Source organism: Meriones unguiculatus, chromosome 3 (assembly GCF_030254825.1).
Source record: "Meriones unguiculatus strain TT.TT164.6M chromosome 3, Bangor_MerUng_6.1, whole genome shotgun sequence".
Lineage (NCBI taxonomy): Eukaryota > Metazoa > Chordata > Mammalia > Rodentia > Muridae > Meriones > Meriones unguiculatus.
In genome coordinates, this window is record NC_083351.1 from 135024195 (window position 1) to 135049202 (window position 25008).

Sequence of the window (25008 nt, forward strand, 5' to 3'; positions counted from 1 at the left end):
AGGTGTGCACATTTGCTTCTGTTTCTGGTTGATTTCGTAGGCCCACAGCTGGAAAGTGTTCTTCCTGAGGCCCAGATGATACTTTGAACTTGTTTTAAGCAATGCTGGAACAAAATAAAGACTTGGGAGTTTGGGGGATAGGATGATTGTATTTTGTGTCAGGAAAACACTGTCTGAGGAGGTTTTTAATTTCAGGGACCAAATTATCTGAGGCGATCAGCTGAAGGTGGGAAGGACTTGGGCTCATGCCTCTAGAGGTTTTGGAAGTTTCAGTCCATCCCCACTTGGCTCTGTTGTTTGGGCTGGTGGTAAAGGCAAAATGTCCTTGGTGGGAGAATGTGGCCGAGAAAGCTGCCAACTTCCTCACATCCAGGAAGCAGAGAAGTATAGAGACTGAGGCCAGAGGCAAGACAGGTGGGCTCACAATGGCCCAGCTCCTCTGACTGGATGACAGCTTCCACAGTTTCTACCACCTTTCAATGGTCTAATTAATTATGAAGCCCACCATTAATCTGCATGTTAATTAAAGGAAGAATTAGTCCAAGTCTCTTCAAATGCCCTGCTTCTGATATTACATCAGGACCAAGCTTGAGCCCAAAGGAGGGCATTTCATCTCTAAACCATAACAGACATAAAACTTCAAGTCCATGGTGAAATGCTATGGTTTGGACACTCTTTGGGCATGTTTACAACAGGCTCCTGTGGGAGAAGCTTACCTCAGTGTGGCGAAGTCATAGAACCATAAGGTGGAAGCGAATGCCTTCACAGCTCCCGCCAAGTCCCCATGCACACTCTCGTGCCCTTGTGTGTGAGCCCCTGCTTTAGGCTCTGCCTCCTGTCAGGAGAACGGGTCCTTACTGAGGGCCGCTGGCAATGATCAGCTCCAGGAGGCCACTGTGACTAGAACGGTGCCATCTCTAAGCAGGACACTGCTGCTATAGTTGCTTAAAGTCCAGCCGCCGCCTCAGGGAATGGCAGCCAGGCAAGAAGGTGCCTTACTTTTTGTAACCTTTGTAGAGACAGGTTTTTTACCTATAGGAGAAACCTGACAATTGGGCAGGGCGAGGGATGCTGGGAGGATAAAGGAAGGAACCAGAGATTTCCAGCAGCAGCTCTCGGGCTCTTTACTGGAATTCAGATAGCCTCTGCCATGAGGCATCATTAACCCAGATGGTGGCACAGGAAAACACAGGGTGCTTTGTGGTAAGAAAAGATGAGGCAGGCTACCTAGGGAGTGCCTGTGCTAAATACTTTATGAGCATTTTTATTTCATCGGTCTTCAATTTAACAGCCCTTAAATTGGGTACTGTTACTTATAGTGGACAGAAGGGACAACCAGGCTCCACCAGTGTGTGGCACAACTGGATTCAAGCTGAAGTCTGTCAGGCCACAGAACTCTTCTCTCTAGCCCCGAGTGACATGCCTCATGTGGTGAGGAGGGGCAGTTGTCAGAGGCAAGGAAGGTAAATGGAGACATTTCTAGGATACAGCTTCCTACTGACCAGGTTGACAGAACTCTGCAAGAGTGAGGGACATCATGAGGGACGTGAACTGGTTTGTGGAAGCTGTCACTCATTGTTTTTGTTATCTCCTTGCAACAGAGCGTGCTGTGGGTGGGAGGAAAAGAGGAAGCCTTCCTTGCAAGTGGAAGCAAGTGTCTTTACTTCTCTACTGGAACTGTTCTCTCAGAGATGCCAGTTGCTCTCTCTTAGGCCAGGTCCCCCAATCTCTACTGGACTGTGGACAGGAAGACAGTGAACAGGGACATCCTGCTGTGGCTGAGTACGGATGGGCAAGATAGCAGGAGCTGTTCTTGACTTTCAAATGACTTGGATAACGGCTCCAAACCTAAACTTTCCCCCTTTTCTTCCTAGCAACTTGTAGGCTCTTCTTTATAGTCACTGTTGGATCTGCTTCTCGGGTCATTGTTCTGCCTTGAGAGCAGGTGAGGTGGCCACTGAGAGGGTTCTGGACCCCATCGCTCTCACAGTCTCTCTCATTACCTACCATTCTATGTGCTCGTGGCCCCTTCCTGTAGCGTAGCGTCCTTGATAATACTCTATGCAAATGTTTTCATCTTTTTGACTTTAAGTGATCTTTGTTCTAGTTACAAGTGAGGAAGTGAGAGATGGGGGGATAAACGGGAGCACTGTGCTTTGTAAAGAGCCCCTACCTATTGCAGGTGGCATGCCCCTGGGAGATTCTTCCCTAGGGGTGGTGGAAATGAGAACCCAGCGAAGGAACTGATGAAGTGGATTTGGCAGGTGGAACTGGGTCGCTGGGCAGCTGAAAGGAACTTCTGGTGGACAGAAGAATTGAGTATAGACTGACCTCTCTGTCTCTGTCTCTGTCTATGTCTCTGTCTGTCTCTCTCGTGACCTGTTTTATGTCGTTCTCCTACAGAGCCTTTTCACTCTAGTGCTCTTACTTCTTTGGGAGGTCACAGGTTACTCAGTGCATCTCTGTCTATCAGGAGCTTCCCAGCATCCTTACATCTTGTGCCTGTTCAGGTATATTCTGTGGCGTGCCCACACACGTCACATTAGTGCTAAGGGAGCGGTGAGGAGGCTCTGCCCCCTATGAGTCTGTAGTCTCCAGGGCAGGAAAGAGGTTAGCTGCACTGAGGCCCCAGATTAAGGGAAGTCCTGGGCGGCACTGCGCTGCCCCCAGCCCTGTGGTCCTGTATCACACTGGGGCTTCTGAGCTGTGCCCTGGCTGCTCCATGCTACTCTTGGCAACTCAGGTACGCTGAGCACCTTCTCAAAAGTGGAACGGAGACACCTTAACAGCCGTGGCTTCCTGAGCCTATGCGGATGAGCTGTAGGGTGAGCAGACAATCCAAGCCAGGCATGGTCCCTGGTCACCATGCGAGGTCACTCTGCACTCCAGGCAGGAATCAACTTGTAGGTGTGGGAGCTGAGCCTCAGGGCTAATGGGCTTGCAGAAGACAGAGTAGGTGAGGGCTGGCCGCTGTCCTGAGAGCCTGTGCATGGTTTCTTGGCACATAGTAGGTGCTCATCAAATGTTAGCTGAGTCAGTGATGTACGGCATCCACCAAAGCAATCATTTTTATTTCCCTTGGGTGCAGGATTAAACTTTCCACAGTGGATAAGGGCAGAGCCTGGGAAGAGCTGAACTCAGGTTGGTATATTCCAGACCTCTGGCTGGAGACTTCATGCCTCTGCCAGTCTAAGGAACAGGAAGCACTGAGATTGCAGTTGCTGATATACTGCTTCCCTGGGAGGCCCACGGCGACGTCCTTCTCGGGCAGCACGGGGACAAAAGTAATTGATGAGCTTAATTATCTGTGGAAAGGACATGATGGGGATGCCATGCTGTCTGCCACACAGAATTCCCTGAAACGGAGGCACATATGTTACAGCAGACTCCACAAGGCAGGATTTCATCCCCACCATCCGGAAGCGTCTCCTCTCCCAGAGCGTGATGTCATGGTGTCTGAAACAGCCCTCTGTGTGAAGTACAGATTATATTAGATGGAAAGCAGCTAGCTTCCTGCAGATCACAGTTGCCCTTCCTTGATGACTTTTGGCCTGCTTAACCAGGTTCCAGATTGACATCAAAATATGCAAGTGGAGACTGGGCAGTGATAGTGTGTGTGTGTGTGTGTGTGTGTGTGTGTGTGTGTGTGTGTGTGTGTCGGGTAGGGGACTAGTTTGAACTTTCTAACTGTGAAGCTGGGGAAGGGAATCCACAGAGGCGCTTGAAGCCGAGGGCAGAATGCTTAATGAGCATCCAGGCCTTTGAAGCTTCTCCCTTTGCCCAGACCTTGGTAGGCCAAGGCCTGGTCCAGGCTCTGAGGCCTTCCTGGCTGTTGTATACCCAAGGACACACAGCTAGCAGGAAAAGCTAAGGCTGATGGGACCTCACAAGCTGTAGGGACTGTTTTCCTTCTGTTCCTTCATCCAAGCATTCCTAGCATTCTGCACCACTATGTCTGGCGGTCTCTTGTAACTCTCACTGCTTCCTGCTTCAACTTTCCTGTACTGACTGCTTACCCAAGGGATAGGCCAACATAAGTTCTTAGCATCTTACCCCAAGACCAAGCCTTCTGAGGTTGTAGCTCCCCCTTGGTCTTTTGGTGGGTGGACTGCAGGTCTGCTTTTGAAATTACTCAGAAATTACTAAGCTAAGAAATTACTCAGCTCACATACTGCGACATCAGATGCCTTCCCTCCACCCAGCGTCCTCAGTTTACCTTTATCAACTCACAGCCACTTCAGGGGCACTGGCTGTGGCTGTGTCCTCAAAAGGAAACAGAGTAGCAAAGGGGAAGGCCCTCCATGAGCACATTTCTGGCCTTTTAATGAGCAGAGAGACCCATTAGTCTCTGGCTTTCGTCATGGGGCCAGTGTTTAACAGGGTCATCCTCCTGGGACACCTGGTCTGGCTGGCTCATCTCTCATCAGGTTCTGACAATGACGACACCAGACCCGCTGCGGGAAACTGTCATGGTAGGAAGGGAGAGCCTTTTGTCAGCCCTCACCAGCTTTACATCTCAGCTCCGTCATCAGAGAATGGACCCTTGCAAGGACATTTTATTACTTAAATGTATTTTTCACAGAGATGATGCCAAGCAAAAAAAGCCCTCTTTGAGCTATATGCCTTTTCCGTTCAGCACCACAGGCTCTTTCATCTCTAAGCAGTAAAATCAGGCAGTAATTCAGAGTTTAAGCTACTGTTTCATTTTTAAAATATCACCTCAATCTTGCTGCATTTGGTCAAAAGTCTGCTTTGGCTTTTTTTTTTTTTTTTTTGGTCACCTTTATCTCTGATTTTATTTCTGCTGGCTCTGATGAACATGTACAGGGTTTTTTGTTGTTGTTGTTTTGTTTTTTCAGCAAGACATCTGGGGTGTGTTTTCTCCAGCGAGTTAAAAAAAGGGATGGGGTGGAGAAACTGTGCTGAAGGGCAGCTGTAAAAGAAGCAAGGCTGGAGAGTAGGCGATAGTTATCTTGCAAAGGCCCAAGGTCAGAATTTAATGGCTGTTTTGACCTTGGTGGATGTTAGCTTGGGCCAGGAGTTGGTGGATATGCTTACTGGGCATCTGTTTTCTCATCTTCAGAGCACGTTGAGGGCAACTGGGATGGAAGCAATGCAGACCACCGTGTGGAAAAAAAAAAATTCTTTTTCCATTTGCATTTCCTCTTCCTTGCCTGTGGAGGCAGGAGCTTGTATTTCTGATAGCATGTTTTAAAGACCTCGAGAGCAGACCCTGGTGCTGCCATTCTGAAAGTGAGCTCTGGTACCTCACTTAAGTGAGCTGTGGTACCTCACTTAGCCTTAGTTCTTAGTCTGAGTTCTTCTGTTAGGTGGTGGGAGTGAATGTCCGAGCCTTGAGAGTGTTTTTGACCTGGACTGCAGTGTACCCAATGGTTGGGAGATATTTAAAAATATGTCACACGTATGACAGATATTATTGGATGGAGATGGAGAGAGAGGGTGAGGGGCAGGGGTCCTTTTATAGTTCTTGTGCAGCCGAACCGCATCTGCCAGGTGCGTCTGCCACACACCTTGCAGGCAATACATGATGACATCATAGGTTACTAGGCAACCCAAGAACAGGCTGCCTATGAGCTAACAGCCAGGCCTGGAGTCAAGAGGTGAGGAATGAGTGAGTTCAGCAGTTTGACTGGTGAGGACAGCAGCAAACATGTGTAGGATCAGCAGTTAGATGCATTTAGTGTCCATCTGTCCACCTCGCCTAAATGGGACTGATGGACAGGGGTGGGAAGTGGGCATCACCAGAGAGAGGCCTTTTCCACTAGGCCAATAAGGTTTTCATTTGGAGAGGATGGAGAGAGCAGGGAATGGGTATGAGCTGGGTTGGGTGTCTCAAACAAATCTGCAATTTACAAAAACCACTCGGGTGTGAAGCTGCTTAAGAGAATGAAGGTGGGGCTGGTGGAAGACAGATGAAGGGAATAAGTTATATTGTCTGCCCATGCCAGGAATGCTGCCAGGCACTAGATACTGGCTAAGTGACCATTCTGCCTTCTGGAAGGCGGCAGGCTGCAGGGCTGTCTTTATTTAGTGATAAGGAACAAGGCTGGGAAGGGTTATGCAAATGGCTTTGATTCTCACCTCTGGTGATTTTCCTGGAGCCCCAGGGGTCAGATTCCCTTCTAGGCTCCCTGTGAGAGGTAAGGACAAAGCCCCGTCAGACAGCAGACCCCTGCCAGCATCGCAGCAGCTCCACCTCAGCCTGTCCTACATCTCCCTGGCCTTCTGACTGTAGAGGATGCTGCCCTGCAGCCCACTGGCAACCACGAGGGGCTCAGCAGGCTGGGAGAGAAGCTGCACTGCGTTTCCCCCACACTACCAAGAAATTAGGACAAGCAGGAAAGAGATGGAATTCCAGGGGCATTTATAGACACGGGTAGTTTATTTTAAGCATTGTGGGTACCCCAGAACATTGTTTTTTTTTTTCCTCCTAGAGCTTCCAGGCCCTTACACCTCCTCTTCCCACCCCAGAGGTGAGAGACAGTGGGCGAAGCCCCGGTTTCTCCTCTGTCTCTTGTGCCTCTTGGGTGTTCCCTTCTTCCCTAGGCAAGAATCTTCTCTCGTTTGTATTTCTTCTCACTCTTCTTCCTTCCTTACCTCAGATCCAACAGTATGTCTTCTCTTCCCATTCCTTCCTTCCCTTTATCCTATTTGTGTCTCTTTTGTTGCCTCTGCTCCTCTCATTTGTGACATGGATGTGTTAGTGTTAGCCTTCTGTGGTTTCTGGGATGTTGATTAATTGATGCATTTCTAGCAGGCCCCCTTTCTCCAGGCATAGGCATATGCTGATCACCAGCAAGCAGTTTTCTTAGGAGCATCTTTCAGGCCCCAGCCCAGAGACCTTGTCCTGTGAATCCAACTGTTGGGCTTCTCTGGATGGCCAATACGACTCCCAAAACTGCTTTTCCCGGAGGGCTTTCCTGGGAATATCAAAGTTTATCTGTTCTCCAAGAATAGCTGTGGGACCTTCTGCTTCAAGAGGAGACTGAGTTCCAATGTCAGCAATTGCTGGACTGCAAGGGCTCACCATGGGACCCAGGTCTGTGGCCTCATTCCTATAACTTATCTTTGTTCGTCATAAGCAATCAGAGACAATGCCTGAGAAGCAAGGGCTACCTCACGTGGCAATGGCAGGCAAGCACAAAAACAGCGCTGGATTTTTTCTCCTTGCACGCTTCACTGGGGACCCTGAACCCTCTCGCCCTTTCATCATTCTGATATTGTTTCTCCAAGCTCACATTTCCTTTTTATGACTCTTCATAGAGCCTTCCTAGATGCTCCAACTTTGCCAAAGCCCTGACTGTCACAGAAGTCTTAGAGTCAGAGAATAGCATGTGATGTTGCATGAGGGCTGCTTCTTCTATTCCTTAACACATGGGGTTATAGGATACACATCCTGAAGATAGGCATGAGCTAAGCGTTATTATTTTTAAAATGATGCACACCATAGACATTAAATGAAAGTGTTTATTAGAGGGAAGGGAAACAAGAGTTAGGACCTGAGTGAGCCAAGAGGACAGGGGTGGGGGGAGAGAGAGAAAGAGAGGTATAGTAGGGGGAGGAGGGGATATCCCAATAAAGAAAGGGGAGGGAGCAGGAGAGAGGCAAGAGAGGAGGAGTGGGAGAGCAAGGGAGTGGCAGACTGGTCACTAAGTGCCTGGCCCAGATGATGTCAAAGGTTGCAGGTACTGACATAAGACTTTGTCAGGAGCCTTAAGGTCCCTAAGGGAAGGCCAGTTAAATTGCCTGCACAGCATAACATTCATCCCTTTTTGTTTAATTTTTTTTAAATGAGGAGCTAGGGAGGGGTGGCAAGGTGAGAATGATGATGTTGAACTGCTTCTCATGCAAGGCAAGTTAAAGCCTGTAAATGTAGGTTCACCGAACACAGCTCTTGGTTGCCATGCAAGAGGGGAAGAGAGAAGGAGGAAAAAAGTGAGAGCACCAAAATGTCCAGATTACATGATGGGGAGGAGGGGAAGCCCCCTGCCCTGGAAAATTTAGGGTAGAGAATAGAGTTGCCAGCCATCCCCAGCAGTAAATAAGGACTGAAGAATGCTGGGAGAGCCTGGAGCTGTCTATCCTGGGCCTGAAGCACACATCCCAGCCTTCTGTTGATAATAAGCGGATAAGTGGCAAAGGTTCTCTTCTGGCTACTTCCTGCTGATACTACGGTGGCTGTAGGGAAGTCAAAAGGCTGAGATGTTGGCCAAGTCCAGGAAGAACCGGCTGTTTTGATGCTGTCCAGGGTCTGTGAGAACATCTGTGGCTGGGAGGGAAAGTGCAGGTCCAGCTTGATGTAGTCTGCAAGGTTAGACTGGAGCCCCTATGGGTAGCTGCTTCGGCACCATTGTGGATGTAGGAAACACTGGGTCTAGCAGGATATTGGAACGTGTACATACAGGCAGGAGACAAAGTTGAGTAGATTACTGAGAAAAAAATTTTAGGTGTACATTTGAAACATTTGGGAGAGCAAACAGAGACAGAGGTCTGGATCAAAGAAGAGAAGCTTGAACATAGGGAAACCCCATTTATCAGATTGCTGATGTTAATTTAAAAATTTTTGTTTTGGATTTGTCATCTAAGGAATACTGAGGCCAAATTTTATTGCAGAAGCATGTAAACTCAGAGGCCCTTAAAGTAAGTGCTAGGTGTATGAATCTGAAATTGTTTAGTAGGCATCCCAGAGGAAAGCCTGGGGGTATGATGGAAGAGACAATTCCCATGGGTAGAGAGAGAAAAGTAAATCAGTTCTGCCAGACTTTGGGGCATCCCCACAAAGTACAGGAGAACCAGAGGTACAGGGACACAAGCTGGCAAAGAAGATCATCACAAGCAGTACCAGGAGACACAGGGAAGACTCCCGAGGGACACGGCCTCACCTAGTACTAGGATTTTCTGATTAGTGAGGAAAGGAAAAGCCGAGAGACCATGTCAATAAAAAGAAAAATATTATTCACCCAAAGGAAGGCATCTGTGAGAGTCGGCTAGAAGGACCAACTGTAGCCTTGAAGGCCATGGTTGGAAGGTACCTCCATTCCCCAGGGAAATGGAGAAATACCAGTCAGTCTCTCAGACAGGGGGGAACATTTGTGCTAACCATGGAAGGGTCAATCTGCCAGTGTTGGATCTATGGATGGAGTGATTGGGTAGCTAGGAAAGAGGAGTCTCAAAACCAGGGAAGGGGGGTGGTGAGGAACCCCACCTTTTGAGATAGATGATAGCTGCAGTACTTATCTGGAGCCCAATTGACCTGAGAGGTAGACTATGGAAGGGAGGCTTAATTCTTTTCTATCCAGAAGACTGGGTATATAAGTCTAGCACAATGAGAAACAACTTTAAAGTTTGTACAAAAAAGGTTTACTATCTTGAGCTTGGAACTATGATAGTAGATTGTATAGTGAATGTTTTTATCAGAGTTAGAGTACTAAATCAGAGCTTAGTGATAAATGTCAAAGCTCTGGACAGTCAATACAACAGCAGCATAGCAACAGGGAGAAATATGGAGCATTTTTATTTATTTAGGATACCTTAAATCCTCTTAGACCCTCCAACCTTCATAACCTGCATCTATCAACCTTAAAACATCTTCTTAGACTCTCAAACATTTTATCAGAAGCTCAGACCTTACAGAAACTGTACATTTTTGAGAGGGCAGCTGAAGCCTTAGTTTCTGCTGTTAAACTGATCTTCAAACCCATCAGAGACCCAAGAAGGATAATTTACCACAGGAAGCATAATCCAAGCGGCCTATGTATTTATTGATTAATTTGACAGAGGCTTACCCATTATCTAGACAGCCTTCCCATTAGGCTCCTGTGGTGATAGTGGCTCTTATGGGCACAAGTTCTAGGGCCACATTGCAACATCAGTCTTCAGGCACCGGGTCCAGCAAATCTGAGAGTTCTTTCCATGAAAGAGGAATTTGGGAAAATGACTAACCTTATTTTGTCTTGGTAAAACAGAGCAGTCAGCTCTCTGTGTATTGTGCTTGTCCACAGTTCAGACAGGGCCTAAGCAGTGGGCCACTTGGGGCAGGCTTGCCCGATAGCACAACCTGAGTGGAGTCATCTGTCGCTGTGCCCAAATCTTCCTGGAGGCCTTGGGGTCACTGATAGAAGCTAGGGTCTCTGTCACAGTAAGCTTTTATTTATTTATTTGTTTGTTTGTTTATTATTAAGCATCTAAATGTACTATTCAGCAGATTTTCTGACAGGCTTGAGGACCATGATATATTAAGTATAGCTGAGTCAAACAAACTTTGATTGTATAGTTACCCATCCCAGGCTTAACCTTGAGAACATAAAACAAAAGACTAGGTAAAGCTTAATCAATTTTTTTTTAGCATGACTGTAAATAATTTTTTTTAACTAGTATCAAAGCAAAACTTTTAATTATAGATACAGTTTATGGACTGGTGATCCTGCTGAGCCTATCATATTGCATGAGTTATGAGTTTTAGAACTGATAATACAGTAGAACAGTATGAAATGGTTTTAAAATTACACTTGAATTTATTATACCAAATCTATAAGCCAGAAAGCCTAGTGGCACATCCAGATTACAGGCGGTTCATGGCAGGAAAAAGAGCATTCATTCATTAATTTAGGAATTGATAAAGACATAGGCAGTTAGACATACATTTTAAACTAGCTTAATTTGGATAGACCTTCATAACCTTGAAATTTTAGTATCATGTAGAAATTATTTTGAACCAGGGTTGAATCATATATATGGCAGGTTTTAAAGATATAACTTTGCATTTGAAAATCCATCCCCCTTTAAAATGAGACTTGTTGCTTTTTTTTAAGTCTAAAAGGAGATAAAATAAACAGAGTTAATTATAATTAGAGGGTTAAAGTTTTTGTTTCATACCATGTAGCCATCCCAAGGTGTACAGTTTAATCACAAGATTTATTTTTCAAGAGTAGAAGAAAAGGTTTTTCAAAGCTGGCAAGTAGGGCCTTAGAGATCAGAGATTTTGAGAGCCAGTGTTTAGAACTCAAGCTTAAGAGTCCTGCAGGAGTGGGGAGGGGCGAGCATGGTGTGCCCTCCTCACCCTAAAATCAACACGGCTTGCCATGTGTTGTGCGCAGCCACAGCGGCAGCCGGATGGTTGTCCCGGCCCAGCGGTGGTTTGAAACTGTCCTCAAGTGGCATGGCTGAGTGGGAGTCAATTAAAAACCCTCCTGAGCTTCTCCCAGTGGGCATGCAGCGGGAGATTTAAAACCTCATCCTCGGGGCCCGAGGCAGTTTAAAGCCATGTACCTGCGTGCAGGGTCCCCAACAGCTCTTTACCTAACAGTGGTGGTTTGGAAGCAGGCAGGCTGTGTCTGAGTCCCAGCAGCAGTTCCAGAGGCTCAAGGTGAAGTCTGGCCTGAGCATCACAGTTTCCCCAAGCCTGTTCTAGTGCAGTGCCAGTGCTGGGTAAGGGAGTAGCCCAGTGTCCACCTCATCCCTGGTGCTGGGAGTACGTGAGCAGCTGTGAGCAGAGGGACGGGTGCGAGCATGGCAGGTGAAAGAAAGTGCAGGTTTTGGGCATGTGTGGTTGAGTGGTGGTTAGGGATAGGTGGAACAGAAGACAAATCTGTTGAGGGCATCATGGTTTGAGTTAAGGGGTCCTGGCGTGACAGACTATAGACACTACCAGGAGAGCCCTTCCCGGCCCATGCACCAATGTTATTATTTTCGTGCAACAGATATTACTTGAAGGAGTTTATTGGAGGGAAAGGAAACAGAAAAGATGGGTGGATGTGGGGAGACATGGTGGGGGTAGGGAGAACCCTAACATAGAAAAGGGAGAGAGCAGGAGAGGAGCAAGAGGAAGAGTGAGAAAGGGAGTACCAGACCGGTCACTAAGCACCTGGCCCAGATGATGTCATAGGACACAGGTATTGACATAGAACTTTGTCAGGACCCTAAAGATCCCTAAGAGAAGGCCAGTTAAATGGCCTGCCCAACTTAACACTGAGTACCTGCTATGTGTCAGACTCTCCAAGGAAACGCCCCCTTACTTCTAAAAGCAAACAGATAGACTGTCATGTCAGCATGGCTGGGCGTGTAAGAGACTCACCCTGGACACAGAGGCCAGGGTCTGGAGGAGGGAGGCCGGAGCAGGTGGGGGAAGTGAGATGCTGAAGCAGAACCGGCTCTGGTCACATACTGTCTTTCCCTGGGATGCCTCCCTTTTTTATTTCGGTGGCAGTCCAGTTTCTTCTTGGAGCTCTTGACCATTAGGGCTAGGAGACAACCTGACCCTGATCAGTTTGTGGGTTTGCTCCCGCTGTGGGGTCATCCTGGTTGGATCTGAAGGCCGAAGCAGGCACACATCACCAGCCAACTGTGTACACGGGCTTTCTTCCACTTGTTCCTTGGATCGGTATTTCCCTCAAGCCTTTGCCATGTCTATGTGCTATTCTTGGTACCAAGAGGAAGCGGGCCCTGGAACTTCAAGCTCTTCCTCATCTGTTCTGTCCCCAGAATTCTAGATGGAGGAGACATGCCATATAAATTTAGAACTACGAATTATCTGCAGCCCTCAGAGGTTTCAGGGCAGAACAGACAGTGAAGAAGAAACTAGCCGTGAACATCAAAAGGAAGCCCCACGAATGGGGAGCCAAAAGGGGAGGTCAGACCTGGGGCTGTCTGGGCAGCTGGAGAGCATGCTGGGCAGGGAAGACCTCTGGGGAACAACTCTTTCCCCACAAGTACATCATGCTGTGGGTATGGGGGGGGGGGGCTTAGCCAACCATAGCTGTGAGTGTTGATCATAGCTGCACTCTGTTACAGTCTCTCTGCTATAACAGAATGGGGGCCGGGATGACAAAAACACCATCTTTTCCAAGGCCCCTTTACTATGAATGTTGATCAGCACTACAACCTGTTACAGTATCTCTGCCTCCCCTCCCCACCCCCGGGCATGGGGCTGGGCAGAGCATCATTTTTTTTTTTTTTCTCAAGCCTCCTTCATGTGGAGTGTTGCGTCTGTCTTTGGTATTTCAGTGTGAAATTCGGCACTGGCTTCGTTACACACGATTCACAGTAACTTCACGAACAATTTGTGTATGAATTAGCGGAAATTTGCCCTCTCTCTTATTGAAGATATTTGCAAGGTCACTGACAGGCTACACAAGACGGAGAGGGGTAAGGAAGTCTTTTTTCAGAGAGCAACCGTAGACAAGACAACTGCCTTCTCTCCTCAGTTTCCAGCTTTGTGATGGGAAAGACTACCCGAGCAAGGTCTAAAATCTGTGAGTTCATGCATTTCATCTTCTGCTGAGTCCTGCTTGCATCCATCCATTAAAGATTTTATGTCTAGGGAAAGCCTCAATCATTGCCTCCTTAACAACTTAGTGAAGCCTGCCCTTTCCTGAGGGTTAGCCAGGTCTCAGCCAGCAGGATCCTGTCACTGCTCACAAACAGCTCGCCCCCTGCTGGGTAACATGAGTAAGGACCGTGCTTGCTGGCTAGAGTGGCCTGAGCTTAGGGCTGGCAAACAAGGATTCTGGGAAGAGTCTTCAGGAACCACTCGGCAAAGCAAGTCAAAATTCCTTCCCAAGCTATTGATTCGACAACTGTTGAATATATGGAGAGCCAAAGACAGAATTAGTGAGCTCTGTACGCTGTCACCACGATACAGTAGCTGTTCATATCTTCACCTTTGTGTTTTCCATATACAACTGTATCCTTTCCCTTGAAGCGTTTGGTAACCGTTTACAGACATTCTGATGAGTAATCCCCGTTAAAAGATAAGGGTGTTCTCCTGTGTAACCACCTTAGAAAGCATTTACAACTGCATCAGGGAAAAATGATTTCAAAGCATCACCTAATGATGTGTTTACATTAAAATCATGATGCTTCCATCCCCAAGCCTCTTACAGCTTGGTGTGATTATTATTACCTAAGCACTGAGGAGGCTCGCCAACATGCTGGTTTCCACTCTTTTAATCCAGACAGTGACAGTCTGCCTGGCCCGGGGCTGTGGTTTTCCAGGCAGCTGTCTTGTCAGAGGTTCTCTGTTTGGGACTTTTTTTTTTCCTCTTGACTTGATTCAAGTTCAGCAATTGTGGCTACAGTATTTAAAATAAATACTTTTGGATTTATTTATTGTATGGTATGAGTGTATTGTATGGTATGAGTGTATTACTACATGTATGTAAGTGAACCACGTGTGTGCTTGGTGCAGACAGAGGTCAGAAGAAGGTGTTAGTCAGATCCCCTAGAACTGGAATTACAGATGGTTGTGAACTGCCATTTGGGGGCTGGGAACCAAACTTGGGTCCTTTGCTTGAGCAACAAGGGCTCTTACCCACTGGGCCATATCTCCAGCCCCAGTTGCCTGCGATATTTTATAGAGCCACTAAGTTTTTCTTTTGGTGGCATATCAGCAAATGCTTGCAGGCTGTTCCATCATGGTACATGTCTCAGTCCCCCTACTAAGAGGTGACAGCCACATATTTTATTGGGAATGTTCCTTGTCTTCTCTGTTATCAATAAGCATTCTATGGGGTACACTTGGAGACCAATATCCTTGTGTATACTTCATTCCCCATTCATTTTTTTTCCCCACAAACATTTTGCATTGTAAAAATGGCAGTTTTTAATTGTACCTTTCTTTTAAATTTAGAGGGCAGTGGGTTAGAGAAGGTCTTAGCAGCTTGGTTTAAAGTTTAATATTCTGTCTCCCTTTGAAACTCTTAAATCTTATATGAGAGATAGATGTGAGGAAGACACAGAATGAGTATACAGACAGATGTGCAGAAGGCATGAGAGTGAGTGTAAGACAGATGTGCAGAAGGCATGAGAGTGAGTGTAAGACAGATGTGCAAAGGGCACAAGAGTAACTATACAGACAGATGTGCAAAAGGCATGAGAGTGAGTATAAGACAGATATGCAGAAGGCATGAGAGTACACAGACAAGAGCCAGTCTTGGGATACAAACAGGCCAACTGTCAGTTTTAAATGACAGTTTGAGTCTATCCCTGGCTGATGGAAAAATGGCCAGCCTCCAGTCAGTGCCCAGGCCTTGAATGGTCAGGTAGAGAAACTAGGGAGGGACCTTTGACCCCATCCTTCCCAAACATGTTTCTGTAGTCAAGGAACACAAATGTGACATGTATTCTAGGCTCTAAGCCAATAGGACCAAGGACTGTCCTAACTATTATGTCAGGGGAGGGAAGAGAGAATATGTATGTGTGTGTGGGGGGGGCTCTGGAAAATTGAGTGGATGACCAGGAACTGGATGGAGAAACAGATAGAGCCAGTTGGTGAGGGAGCTACAAAGGCTCGTGCAAAGGCCGTGAGATGGAGGGCTCTGACCCCACTTAAGAAATGGCAGCGATGCAGCCCAGCTGGCAGGAGGAGCTGAAGGGACCCTCTGACTGTTGCAGGCAGCAGCCACTCACTTACTTCACGCCCAGTTATTAAAGCCTGGGGATTATTTCCCTCCCTCTACTGTGACATGATTTTGGAGGAATGAAAACAAATCAGAATTCATCAACTGTGAACGAAATTGTCAACTGTGAACTGTCAACAGTCTGGTTTAAAAATAGAAGATAGTTTGATGAAATACAGGGGAGAAAGCAATTTAAATAAAACGTTAAAAAAAATACCCCAAGCATGCAAGGCTTGGCGAAGAGTGTGGAGACCTGCGTGATCAATGAACCAGAGAGAAGTTATTAGCTCTGCTTTACAAATCACAGGAGAGAGAGATTCACTGGCCACTTGCAGGGAATATTCACTCATGCCAATGTATTGGTGTGTTATGCAAAGCGGAAGCAAGGATTGGCTGGGGAATCTGCTAGCACACGTATTCTTAAGTAGGTCAGTGTTTTTGAGCACCTCTGCACATTCACACCATGCATCCTTCTCTGTTTCTTAGAAGGGTGGGGAAGGCAAGTCCTTTGCAGCATGTCAAGAGTCTAGAAGCCTCAGGGGGTTGCCTTTCTATCTCTGTGTGTGTGAATACAGAGGCTAGTCTCTGCTTCAATGACCTTACCTGGTTTCCTAGTTTCTCAACTCACTTCTTTTGTAGACTTAGAACTAATTATTCATATGACCACTTTAATCCAAAATCAATATAAGGCTTGAAATTTTCCCATGTCCACCCCCTATCACAGGCATGAGTCACGACTGATACAGAAGGCTGACTTCTCACACCCAGAGACTGCTGTTCTGTGATTTTTGTCTTATATCTTTCCAATAGACCTGGGCCATCCTGGCAGCAAGACTTATGTTTTTAATTCTCAATCAGAGCATCTCCTTGTCCTGGAGTCCGACTCTTCTTAAGACACTAGCTGCAAACTGTTTCAGTCACCTTGGCAAAGAACTAGAAACTGAACCATGTGTATGACAGAGTTTCCCTCTCACGGCCCTCGAGGCTGGATGTTTGAAATCACACAGCCAACAACGGCTGGCTCATTCTAAAGCAGAGGAGCTGTGCTCTTGGTCTCTGATGCCTTTGAGGGGAGGTGGGGGTGTCTCTGGAGTTAGAGATAGCCTTCACCTCACCATCTCTACCGGGGTCCACTGTCCTTCCTTCTAAGGACACCCATAATGCTGGCTTCAGGGCCCCAGTGAACCAGTGTTTCATTTGGCTGCCTCTACAAAGCCCCCACCATTAAAAAGGTCCAGGTCTGAAACCCATTTGGACCTAGCTTGCATGTGGGGTGGTGTTGTGTCCTAGTGGGAAGTGTATGGTTTCCAGGGAGTGACTGGGGGTTCACTGCAGACAGCAACTGAGGGTCCCCTCTGCTATATGGTCTTTCAGGGTGGGCAGGGCTAGAGGAAAGGTTTTCCTGTAGGAAGTGCCAACTCAACAACAAGGAGCAGAGATCCTGTCCAGTCTGGAGGATTTGCTTACACCTGTTTCCTCTGTTTCATACTCTCAAAACCAATGTTTTTCTAAAGTGACAGACAAGTAATGCTGTACTCTTACCAGGCGCCAAGAAGGTCATGTTTTCAAGTTGTTTGTTTGTTTGTTTTTAATTGCCATGCTGTGAAAGTTGAACTTGGTCACCATGTTCTGGGTGCCTCAATCCTCCTACCCTACAGGGTCTAGAGGGTAGAGGCTGCTTGACCAGATTTTGAATGGCACAGCAATCAACATCCATAGTTATGTCGTGTTTGAGCTCCTGCTGTACAGACATCATAGAAGAGGTTCTCAGCCCTGTCATTTTGTTCTAAAGTCAGGAGGGAGCTGTAGCGCCCCCGTGAGGGATGGAGAATAAACCACGGCTGTATCTGCCTAGCTGGAGGAAGCCCAGCATCTCTTGGGCTGTGTCCCTCTTTCGAGTGGTGAGCAGTGGAAGGCTCTCAGCAACCTCTTTTCCCTTTGGCTCCTGTTCTCTCAGCAGGCCTGGCTTAAGGTCACAGCATACCTGCCTCGTGATTGTTCCCAAACCAGGACGAGTGTTTGCACTGTACAGTCGGCTCTGAGCAGTCAGCAAGGGCCACATGGGGCCTGTACCCTGAAGCTTGAGAGAGGATGATGACCACCTGCCTGGCGATAGAGTCTCACTGGCATTGTAGAGCCTGCCCAGCAGGAAGTCTTTCTCTCTGGGAGCTGCTTGGCCCCTCTGGGTAAGGCTGGCATGGAGACCATTTCAGCCTCTCTGTCGTCTCTGCCCTGGCAACAGTCTGATGCCGGCGGAGGAAGGTATTGTGTGTGGGAGGCTTACTTCTGTGAGATGGGTTAGGGAAGAGCCTCTGGAAGGCAAAGTGTACGAGATGCCCTGGTCTCGAGTCTCAGGCCCTGGGAACACCTCTGCCCGGTTGTGACTCAGTACCCCAAGTCAGAGCTTCAGAACCCCCCACCACGTGTTCGCTGAGGGCTCCCCACAGGTGCGCACCCCTTCCAGGGGGAGCTGCGGGGTTCTACCTCCGGAGAAGCCTCTAGATTCTGCTTATACCTCATTAGAAAATGTTTGATGCATTTTAAAAAAAAAGTGGGTATTATTTATAGAAGCTGTTAAATCCAGGAGCAAGGTTAAAAAGAAAAAAGCTGAATTAAAATGTGAAACAAGCCACCCATTTTTGTGATGCTTCTGTGTGCCCTGCCCTGCTAGGGAGGTCACCCCTACCTTGATGGCATTTGTCACATGTGTTATAGAGTTTTAGTATCTCTGTCTGTCTGTATAGCCATTTGAATTTTTAAATTCAAATGGAAGTTTTAAAAGATTCAAATAAAATGGTGAGCTTGCAGACATTTAAAGTTAAAAAAAATTATTCTTTATTTATGCGTGTAAGTATTTCTACATGAATTGTTTTGCCTACGTGAATGCCGATGTACCAAGGGACTACCTGGTGCCCATATAAGCCAGAAGAGGGCATTGAATGCCCTGGAACTAGCGTTGCAGAGGTTGTGACCTACTATGTGCATGCTGGGAATCAAACTCAGGTCCTCTGGAAGAGCAGCGAGTTCACTTAGTTGCTGAGCCGGTTCACCAGCCTTTTGAGCTTCATTTACATGTTACATATGTTCCAAGAAAATAGAATGGTGAATTTGAACCCTGAAATTGACTGGTACAGGTAGCTCTCAGTCTGGGATACAGAGAGGGCAGCTATCTCTTCAGACTGTTGCTAGGGGAACATGGGAGCTGCTGCTGCTACCAGCTGAGCAGGCTGAATTGCATGAGGGCTTGCCTGCAGGTCCTGGTCATGTAGGCCGCACCAGAAACGGAGTCTGGCTGCTGGGAGGCAGGTGGAGTAGGCTGACTCTGTGAGTAACCTGGGATGAGCATGAGGCTCAGGTGCTAAATGCAGAGCTCCGGCAGAAGCCTCAGAATGAACATGAGTCTGTAGGGTGGGGTAAGCAGCTGAGACAGAGTAGCAGCTTCCTAAGGTTCTTGTGTTGGTGGGCTGGGAATCTCCTGGACGGACACAGGTTTGCAGTTTGAGGATGTGCATTACTACTCTTCCTCCCTTTTGCTTAGTGTTCTGTTCTTGAACACCTACTGTGTGCCAGCCTTATTGTGGGTCACATTGCATCAGAGAAAAAACAGGAAGTTGGGTTGTCCTTGCTGTACTCTGTGGTCTAGAAGGACGCCAGCTAGCGTGCACACACACACACACACACACACACACACACACACACACACGCATACAACAGCCCCATGTGAGCCTCAGGTCTGCTCCCCTGCCTTCTGAGTCTCTGGCAGACAAAACGGCTCTTCTGTGGCATGTGACCTTTGCAAAGCTTGATGGGAAGCTCAGGTGAAATGATGGAGCTGAAGTGTCTGCTGGAACCTGCTCCTTCACTTTTGCTGCAGAGCCATCCGTATCTGTCAGAGTCCATCATATGGCAGTGCTGGGACTATGGGACAAGGGGGTAGGCGCTGGGTCACAGGGCATTAGCAATGTTGAGATTCCCCCTCAAGGAAGGTGGAATTTGGTGAGGGGAAATAATTGAGTCTGTAACACACATAAGCGGGCAGTAACATCACTAACCTGAGAAGGCCTTACGATGAATTCAGGTGATAACGTAAACTTTATAAAAGAAGTCTATGCATAAAATAGCATTTTTGCCTACATAAGATTTAGAGAGTCTCTCTAAAAACTAGTTTGTAAGCCTCCAATGTGAAACTGAGGGTCATTACAGAGAGCCAACCCAGAGGAAGAGGAGGAGGGAGAGGAGAAAGAGAAGAAGGAAGTCAGCTGCATATACTCATTTTCTCTCTATCTTTCTCTCTCTCCCTCTGTGTGTGTGTACGTGGCTTAGTTTTTGTCAACTTAAGAAATCTGGAGTCACCTGAGAAGAGGGAACCGTAAGTGAGGGATGGCTTCTATCAAAATGGCACTTTCTTGATTAACGGTTGGTGTAGGAGTGCCCAGCCCACTCTGAGGGGCACCACCTCTGGGTAGGTGGTCCCTCACAGGCTGAGTGAGCGGTAGGGAGCGAGGCCTCTGGGTTGCTGCCTTGGCTTCTCCTTGTGATGGGCTGTGGCCTGTGAGCCAAACCAAGCCTTTCCTCCCCAGGTTGTCAGCTTGTTAGTGTTTCTCACAGCCACAGAAATAAACGAGGGCATGGCGCTACTTGAAGAGAAAGTGGACAGTGACCTTTCGGCTTTCCTCCAGCTCATCCAGCTGCCTGCAGCCACCTCCCACACCCAGAGGTCTTTCTGCTCTGGCCTCACCACAGTACTGTCCACATGGCTTTAGATGAATGCGCTCTAATCTACTCCAAAGTCAGGGCAAGCGATGTTTGCGGCCCCGGCCTGGCTTCGTTTCACAAAGAGCCCCAGAGTCCTTTAGCCACACTGGTCGCATGACCACACTGGTCACATGCTAGGCATTTCAGGATCATGTAAAGAAGGGAGCTTTGGATCAAGAGGGAGTTTGCTTTCTGTACATTCACTTTGCCGTTGCTCCTCAGATAGGCGACAGCTTGAGTTATACCCAGCAACGGCAGGACCTTTAGAGCTGGGGTTAAGGCGCTGTTTGCCTGGGTTTGTAGTTAGTCTGGGGACTGAATGTCTCATCCTGTCACAGTGAGCCCATGTTCGCGTGTACTGCAGCCAGTTGCTTTTCAAACGTTGGAGGCTCCTCCTAAAATGCTTTGTGTTCTTCAAGGCAAGGACTGTATCTGCTCTTCCCTTTCTCTCAGCGGATTCTCCATGCTGCCTGATAAGAACTGCATGCTGAGTGAGTGCCTAGGCAGCACTGTCTGTCTCCTCCCGGAGACCCTCCACCGGGTTCCTAGGCCCTGGGCCTTTGCAGGAGACTGATTATATGCAAGCCTTGATCCTGGGAATTTGACAGGCAGAAAGGGAGGAAATTCAGATAACACACCTGGGCCAAAGGCAAAGGTGCAGATCAGCCACACTCTGTATGTGTTCAGAGCTCTGAACCTCAGCCACGTGACAGAAACTATCTCAGGACCCTTAAGGGCTCGGCTCTGAAGTCAGCCATGCATTTAACTGCGTGCTAATGTCTTTTATGAGTTGTTTTACCTCCAAGAGCCTCAATTTCTTATTCCATAATATCAAATAATAAGAATGCTGGTGCCCCTGTGGTCTAAGATACCTGTAAACATTGTCTCCCCTCCAACTGTGTTTTGAGTCTGTTGAGACTTAAATGCAAAGAGTTAGGACAAAGGGACCAAGAGCTACCGTTGTTGCTGACCAAACAGGACAAAAGGTTGCAGTTCGTGGACTTCTGACACTGAGTCCCAGACTTAGGTAGACATTCCCATTCTATTCCAGGCCTCTAGCCACAAAAGACCCACGTAAGTTCTGCTCTAGACAGAGCCACAGGCTTTCATTGCACATTGCTCCCAAAGGAAGGGGCGGGCTGAGCACCTCAGACCACCCTCCAGACTTGGAAAAGAGGGGGCTGTGCTTTGCTTTGGCTTGAATATATTACGTCCCTCATAGGCTCACGTAAGGAGTGTCCCTCCTAGGCTCATATGTTGAATGTTTGGTCTCCAACTGATGATGCTATTTTCGGAGAGTCTGGAGAAATGAGAGCTGGTTGGAGGAAGTGAGCCAGTTGAGAGATTCCCTGCAGCCTGCGTCTTCTGTCCTGTCCTGGGCTCTCCTCTTCCCTGCTCTGCTTCCTGTCCACCATAATGCCAGCAATTCCACCACAGTGTGCCACCATGATGGGTTGAAGCCATGAGCAAAACAAGTCCTCTTCCTTTTATGTTGTTTGATGGGCATCTGTCACAGTCATGAGAGAGCAGGTTGCTAAGAACCTTGCTTGCTCTGTGGTTGCTCTCCTTGCTTGCTCAAGTGCTTGCTCTGTGTGGAAGGGTTAGCTGGGAAGCCTTCAGAGCGGAGGTGAGAAGGCTTCCTGGGTCATACACAACTCCACATAATCATTGTAGTTTATAAATGATGATAACTGAGCCTACTGTTAATTCAAATTCGCTTCCCAGTTCTTCTGCTGTACTTTGTAAAAACTATGAAAGGCCAATCCCAAGTCCAGTGTTCTGAAAGCCAGGCCACTAACAGCATAGGCCTCTCCTTCTCTAACTTCGTTCCCTGAAAGCAAGGCTACCAGCTGCTCCAGGGAAAGCTGAGTGTGCACCCATGCTCACTGTGTTCTCATGGTCCATCCTGTCTCTCTCTTGCAGTGCAAGTTGGAGTTCCATGCTTGTTCTACAGGCAAAAGCCTCACCTCCCTCTGCGATGGGCCCTGTCCGTGTCTGCCTGAGCCTGAGCCCCCAAAGCCCAAGGCAGAAAAGAACGGTGAGTAGACCAGAGTTCAGAGGTCAGGGCAGGCTTTCATGGCCACACCTGTCTCCCTGTCCCGGAGCCAAGCTTGTGACAGAGCTGTTGCGTTCCATGAAGGGAATATGGGCCCACTTGGCATGTAAGCTCTCCAATGTGGCTAGGGACTATGAGAGGAAACACTTTCTACCATTAAAGAGAAAAAGAAGAGCAGAGAGGCGTTTAACAGAAATCTGTTGGAGCAAAGTGTGTTCTGGCCTCTTTTAGACATAGTTTAGCTCTGGCATGGGAGAGGCAGGTTTTCAGCATCTCTGCAACCTGCCCTTGGGTTTATCTCCCTCCAACTGTAAACTCTAGAATCCTTTGAACCTCTCAAGACCAAACATCACAGAAACTGCAGAGGTACTGAGGAGAGCTTTCTCCCCTAAGCCTTTCTTCAGCAAATACATTCTGCCGGAACCCAGCATAAAGCCAAGGGACAGATGAAAGAGAATGCCCCCGGCTGGTGTTCCCAGGCCAGGGTTGAGAGGGCGGGGACTGTTAGGATTTCCTGGCATGCTTTCTAATGCAGAACTAATCTGGCTTCAGTGGCCACTGCCCCTTTCTAAAACCCAAGTTTAAGTTTGCCTACAGTGGCACTGAGCTTCGTGAGCACCGAGCCTTGAAAAAGCACCACATGTATGCCGGTGAATGAGTGTGCTTGTGAACTCATGTCTCCCAGGGCAAGAAGCTTCCTACGATTGAGGGAGTAAACAAGGCAGGAAACAGTACCATCTTTACTAGCCGTGTGGGCAAGGGCTCGTGCAAGTACACGGAGACTACCAAGTCTGGGTAGTTTCACTTCCGAAATATCACAGGATCTTCGGGAAGTTCAGCTCAGACAAGCAATATGGATCATAAAATATTGTGATCATAAGTAATCAATGAAGACTACTCTTGATTTACCGACAGCTGAGCTCATTGTATTTGAGGCCAATTTCGTTATTTGATTGCACTAAGAAAGCTTAGGTATAATGTATAATGCTTCATTGTACTTTGGTGAGAAAATAAAAGGTCATGAGGTATAAATGAGGTATGAATGAGGCCAGCTGGGGAAGTCGGACCCTTTTCAGGCCAGGTTCTCGATCTCATTGATAAAAGAACTTACAGGATTTGCACAAAAGCCCAGCAAGAAAAGTTAATTTAAGAAGCCAGAGTATGCGAGAAAGCGAAAGTGTATGCCAGGTAGTAGCGTGGGTGGCTTCGTGAATGAGGGTCACCCTGGGAGGTTGGGTGTTTCTTCTATGGGTAGATGATTCTCATGGAAGATTGCCTCTAGGGTGAGGTGGCTTGGTTGTTTCTTCCTGTGTCTCAGATCCTAAGATTCCACTCAGGTTGTATCAGGCAAAAATCATGCACAGCTTGTGCCTGAAGCCAGACATAGCACACAGTAGGGGCCGTTTCCTCTGAGTTTGTCCTCACTGATGGAGCATCATTTTCTGGAACCTACATCCTTATCATGTGGTGGGAGCTGTGCCTGCTTTGGATTGTTGTGGCTGCTAGTGATTTTTTTTTAAGATCTGGAGAACATCCCAACATCCCTCCTGTCTCTGCCTTGGAATTCTTTCTCATTAACTACATAGCCCAGAAAACTCTATGTAAAGATTTCTGAAGTCTTATTAGGAAACTGTGATAGCTCATGCTATCCTAGATTCCGTGCTGTTTATTTGGTCTCTTTGCAGCTCTGCTCTGAGGGAAGGGAACTAAACTGAGAAGTCCTCCATAGTTTTGCCTGTGCTATCCGTAGATGAGGCAAGCACATGGCCTCTCACGGGCCACCAGATATGCCCCTCATGTTAAAGTAACACAGCCCCATTTTCTGGGAGACCTTTCCACGTCTCCAGTAAAGAAAACCTATGTTCTTCATAACAGTCTTCATGCCTAATGACTGGCTTTCTTAAGAGTGACCCTGCAGGTATGGCTTTGGTTGTGTCATCAACTTAGGCAGGTACTCACCGGCAAAGAAGCAAAACAAATTCTTCCTGAGGTACAAATGCATCGCCATTAAACATAAAAAAGACTCGGGGATAAAAAGTACTGCGCCTGCATCCTGAAAGGTCGGTAAGGATGAGATGGTTTTTATAAAGATTTCAAGACGTTTTCGAAAGCTTGTTGATGGTGAGAGAGTTCAGAAAAGCATGAAGTTCATCTTATCATAGCAGACAAGCAAACATTATAAAATAATATCAGTGATGTCCCCAAACAACCAGTATGGCACACCCGCATCAATGCCTTTCAGATGGCATGCCTGTTTTTCCCTCAGAACTTTGCCCCTGCGCTGAGATGGCTTCTGAAAGATATTTATTCAGTTCCCAAGGCCATCTGGAAGTTGTCTAAGAAATATCACCTTGGAAGCCCTGCATGTTCCTGGTACTATCAATAGCTCACACTTGGGGCAAGCTCTTTCTCTGGGATTTTGAGTCTGGCCTTTATTTTTATTTTTTTCAATTCACTTTAGATCCCAATCCTGATCATAGCCCCTTCCTTTGTCTCTTCCTAGTCCTACCTTCCCACCCTCTTCCCTCCAACCTCCCTCCCTAGTCCTCAGAAAGGAGGAGCCCTCCTCCCTTAACTAACTGGCCACAGACTATCATGTCTCCTCAGGATTGCCTGCATCCTCTTCCTCTGTGGCCCAACCAAAGAACAGATAAAGAAGATAACTTAGAACCCCTGCACAGATGTAGCCCATGGCAGTTCAGTATCCAAGTGGGTTCCCTAGTAATGGGAACAGGGACTGCTTCTGACATGAACTGATTGGCCTGCTCTTTGATCACCTCC

The 25008-nt window shown here is 47.4% G+C and overlaps 1 protein-coding gene across 2 annotated transcripts in view; it reads left to right on the top strand.

Annotated features, from left to right (window-relative positions):
* Positions 1–25008, top strand: part of Spock1 (SPARC (osteonectin), cwcv and kazal like domains proteoglycan 1) — a 453369-nt gene that overhangs the window by 352082 nt on the left and 76279 nt on the right. For both annotated transcript variants that reach the window (XM_060380587.1, XM_060380586.1), the window contains exon 6: positions 22095–22209. In XM_060380587.1, coding sequence (XP_060236570.1) covers positions 22095–22209 — 115 coding nt within the window. The remainder of the gene's footprint in view (positions 1–22094; positions 22210–25008) is intronic.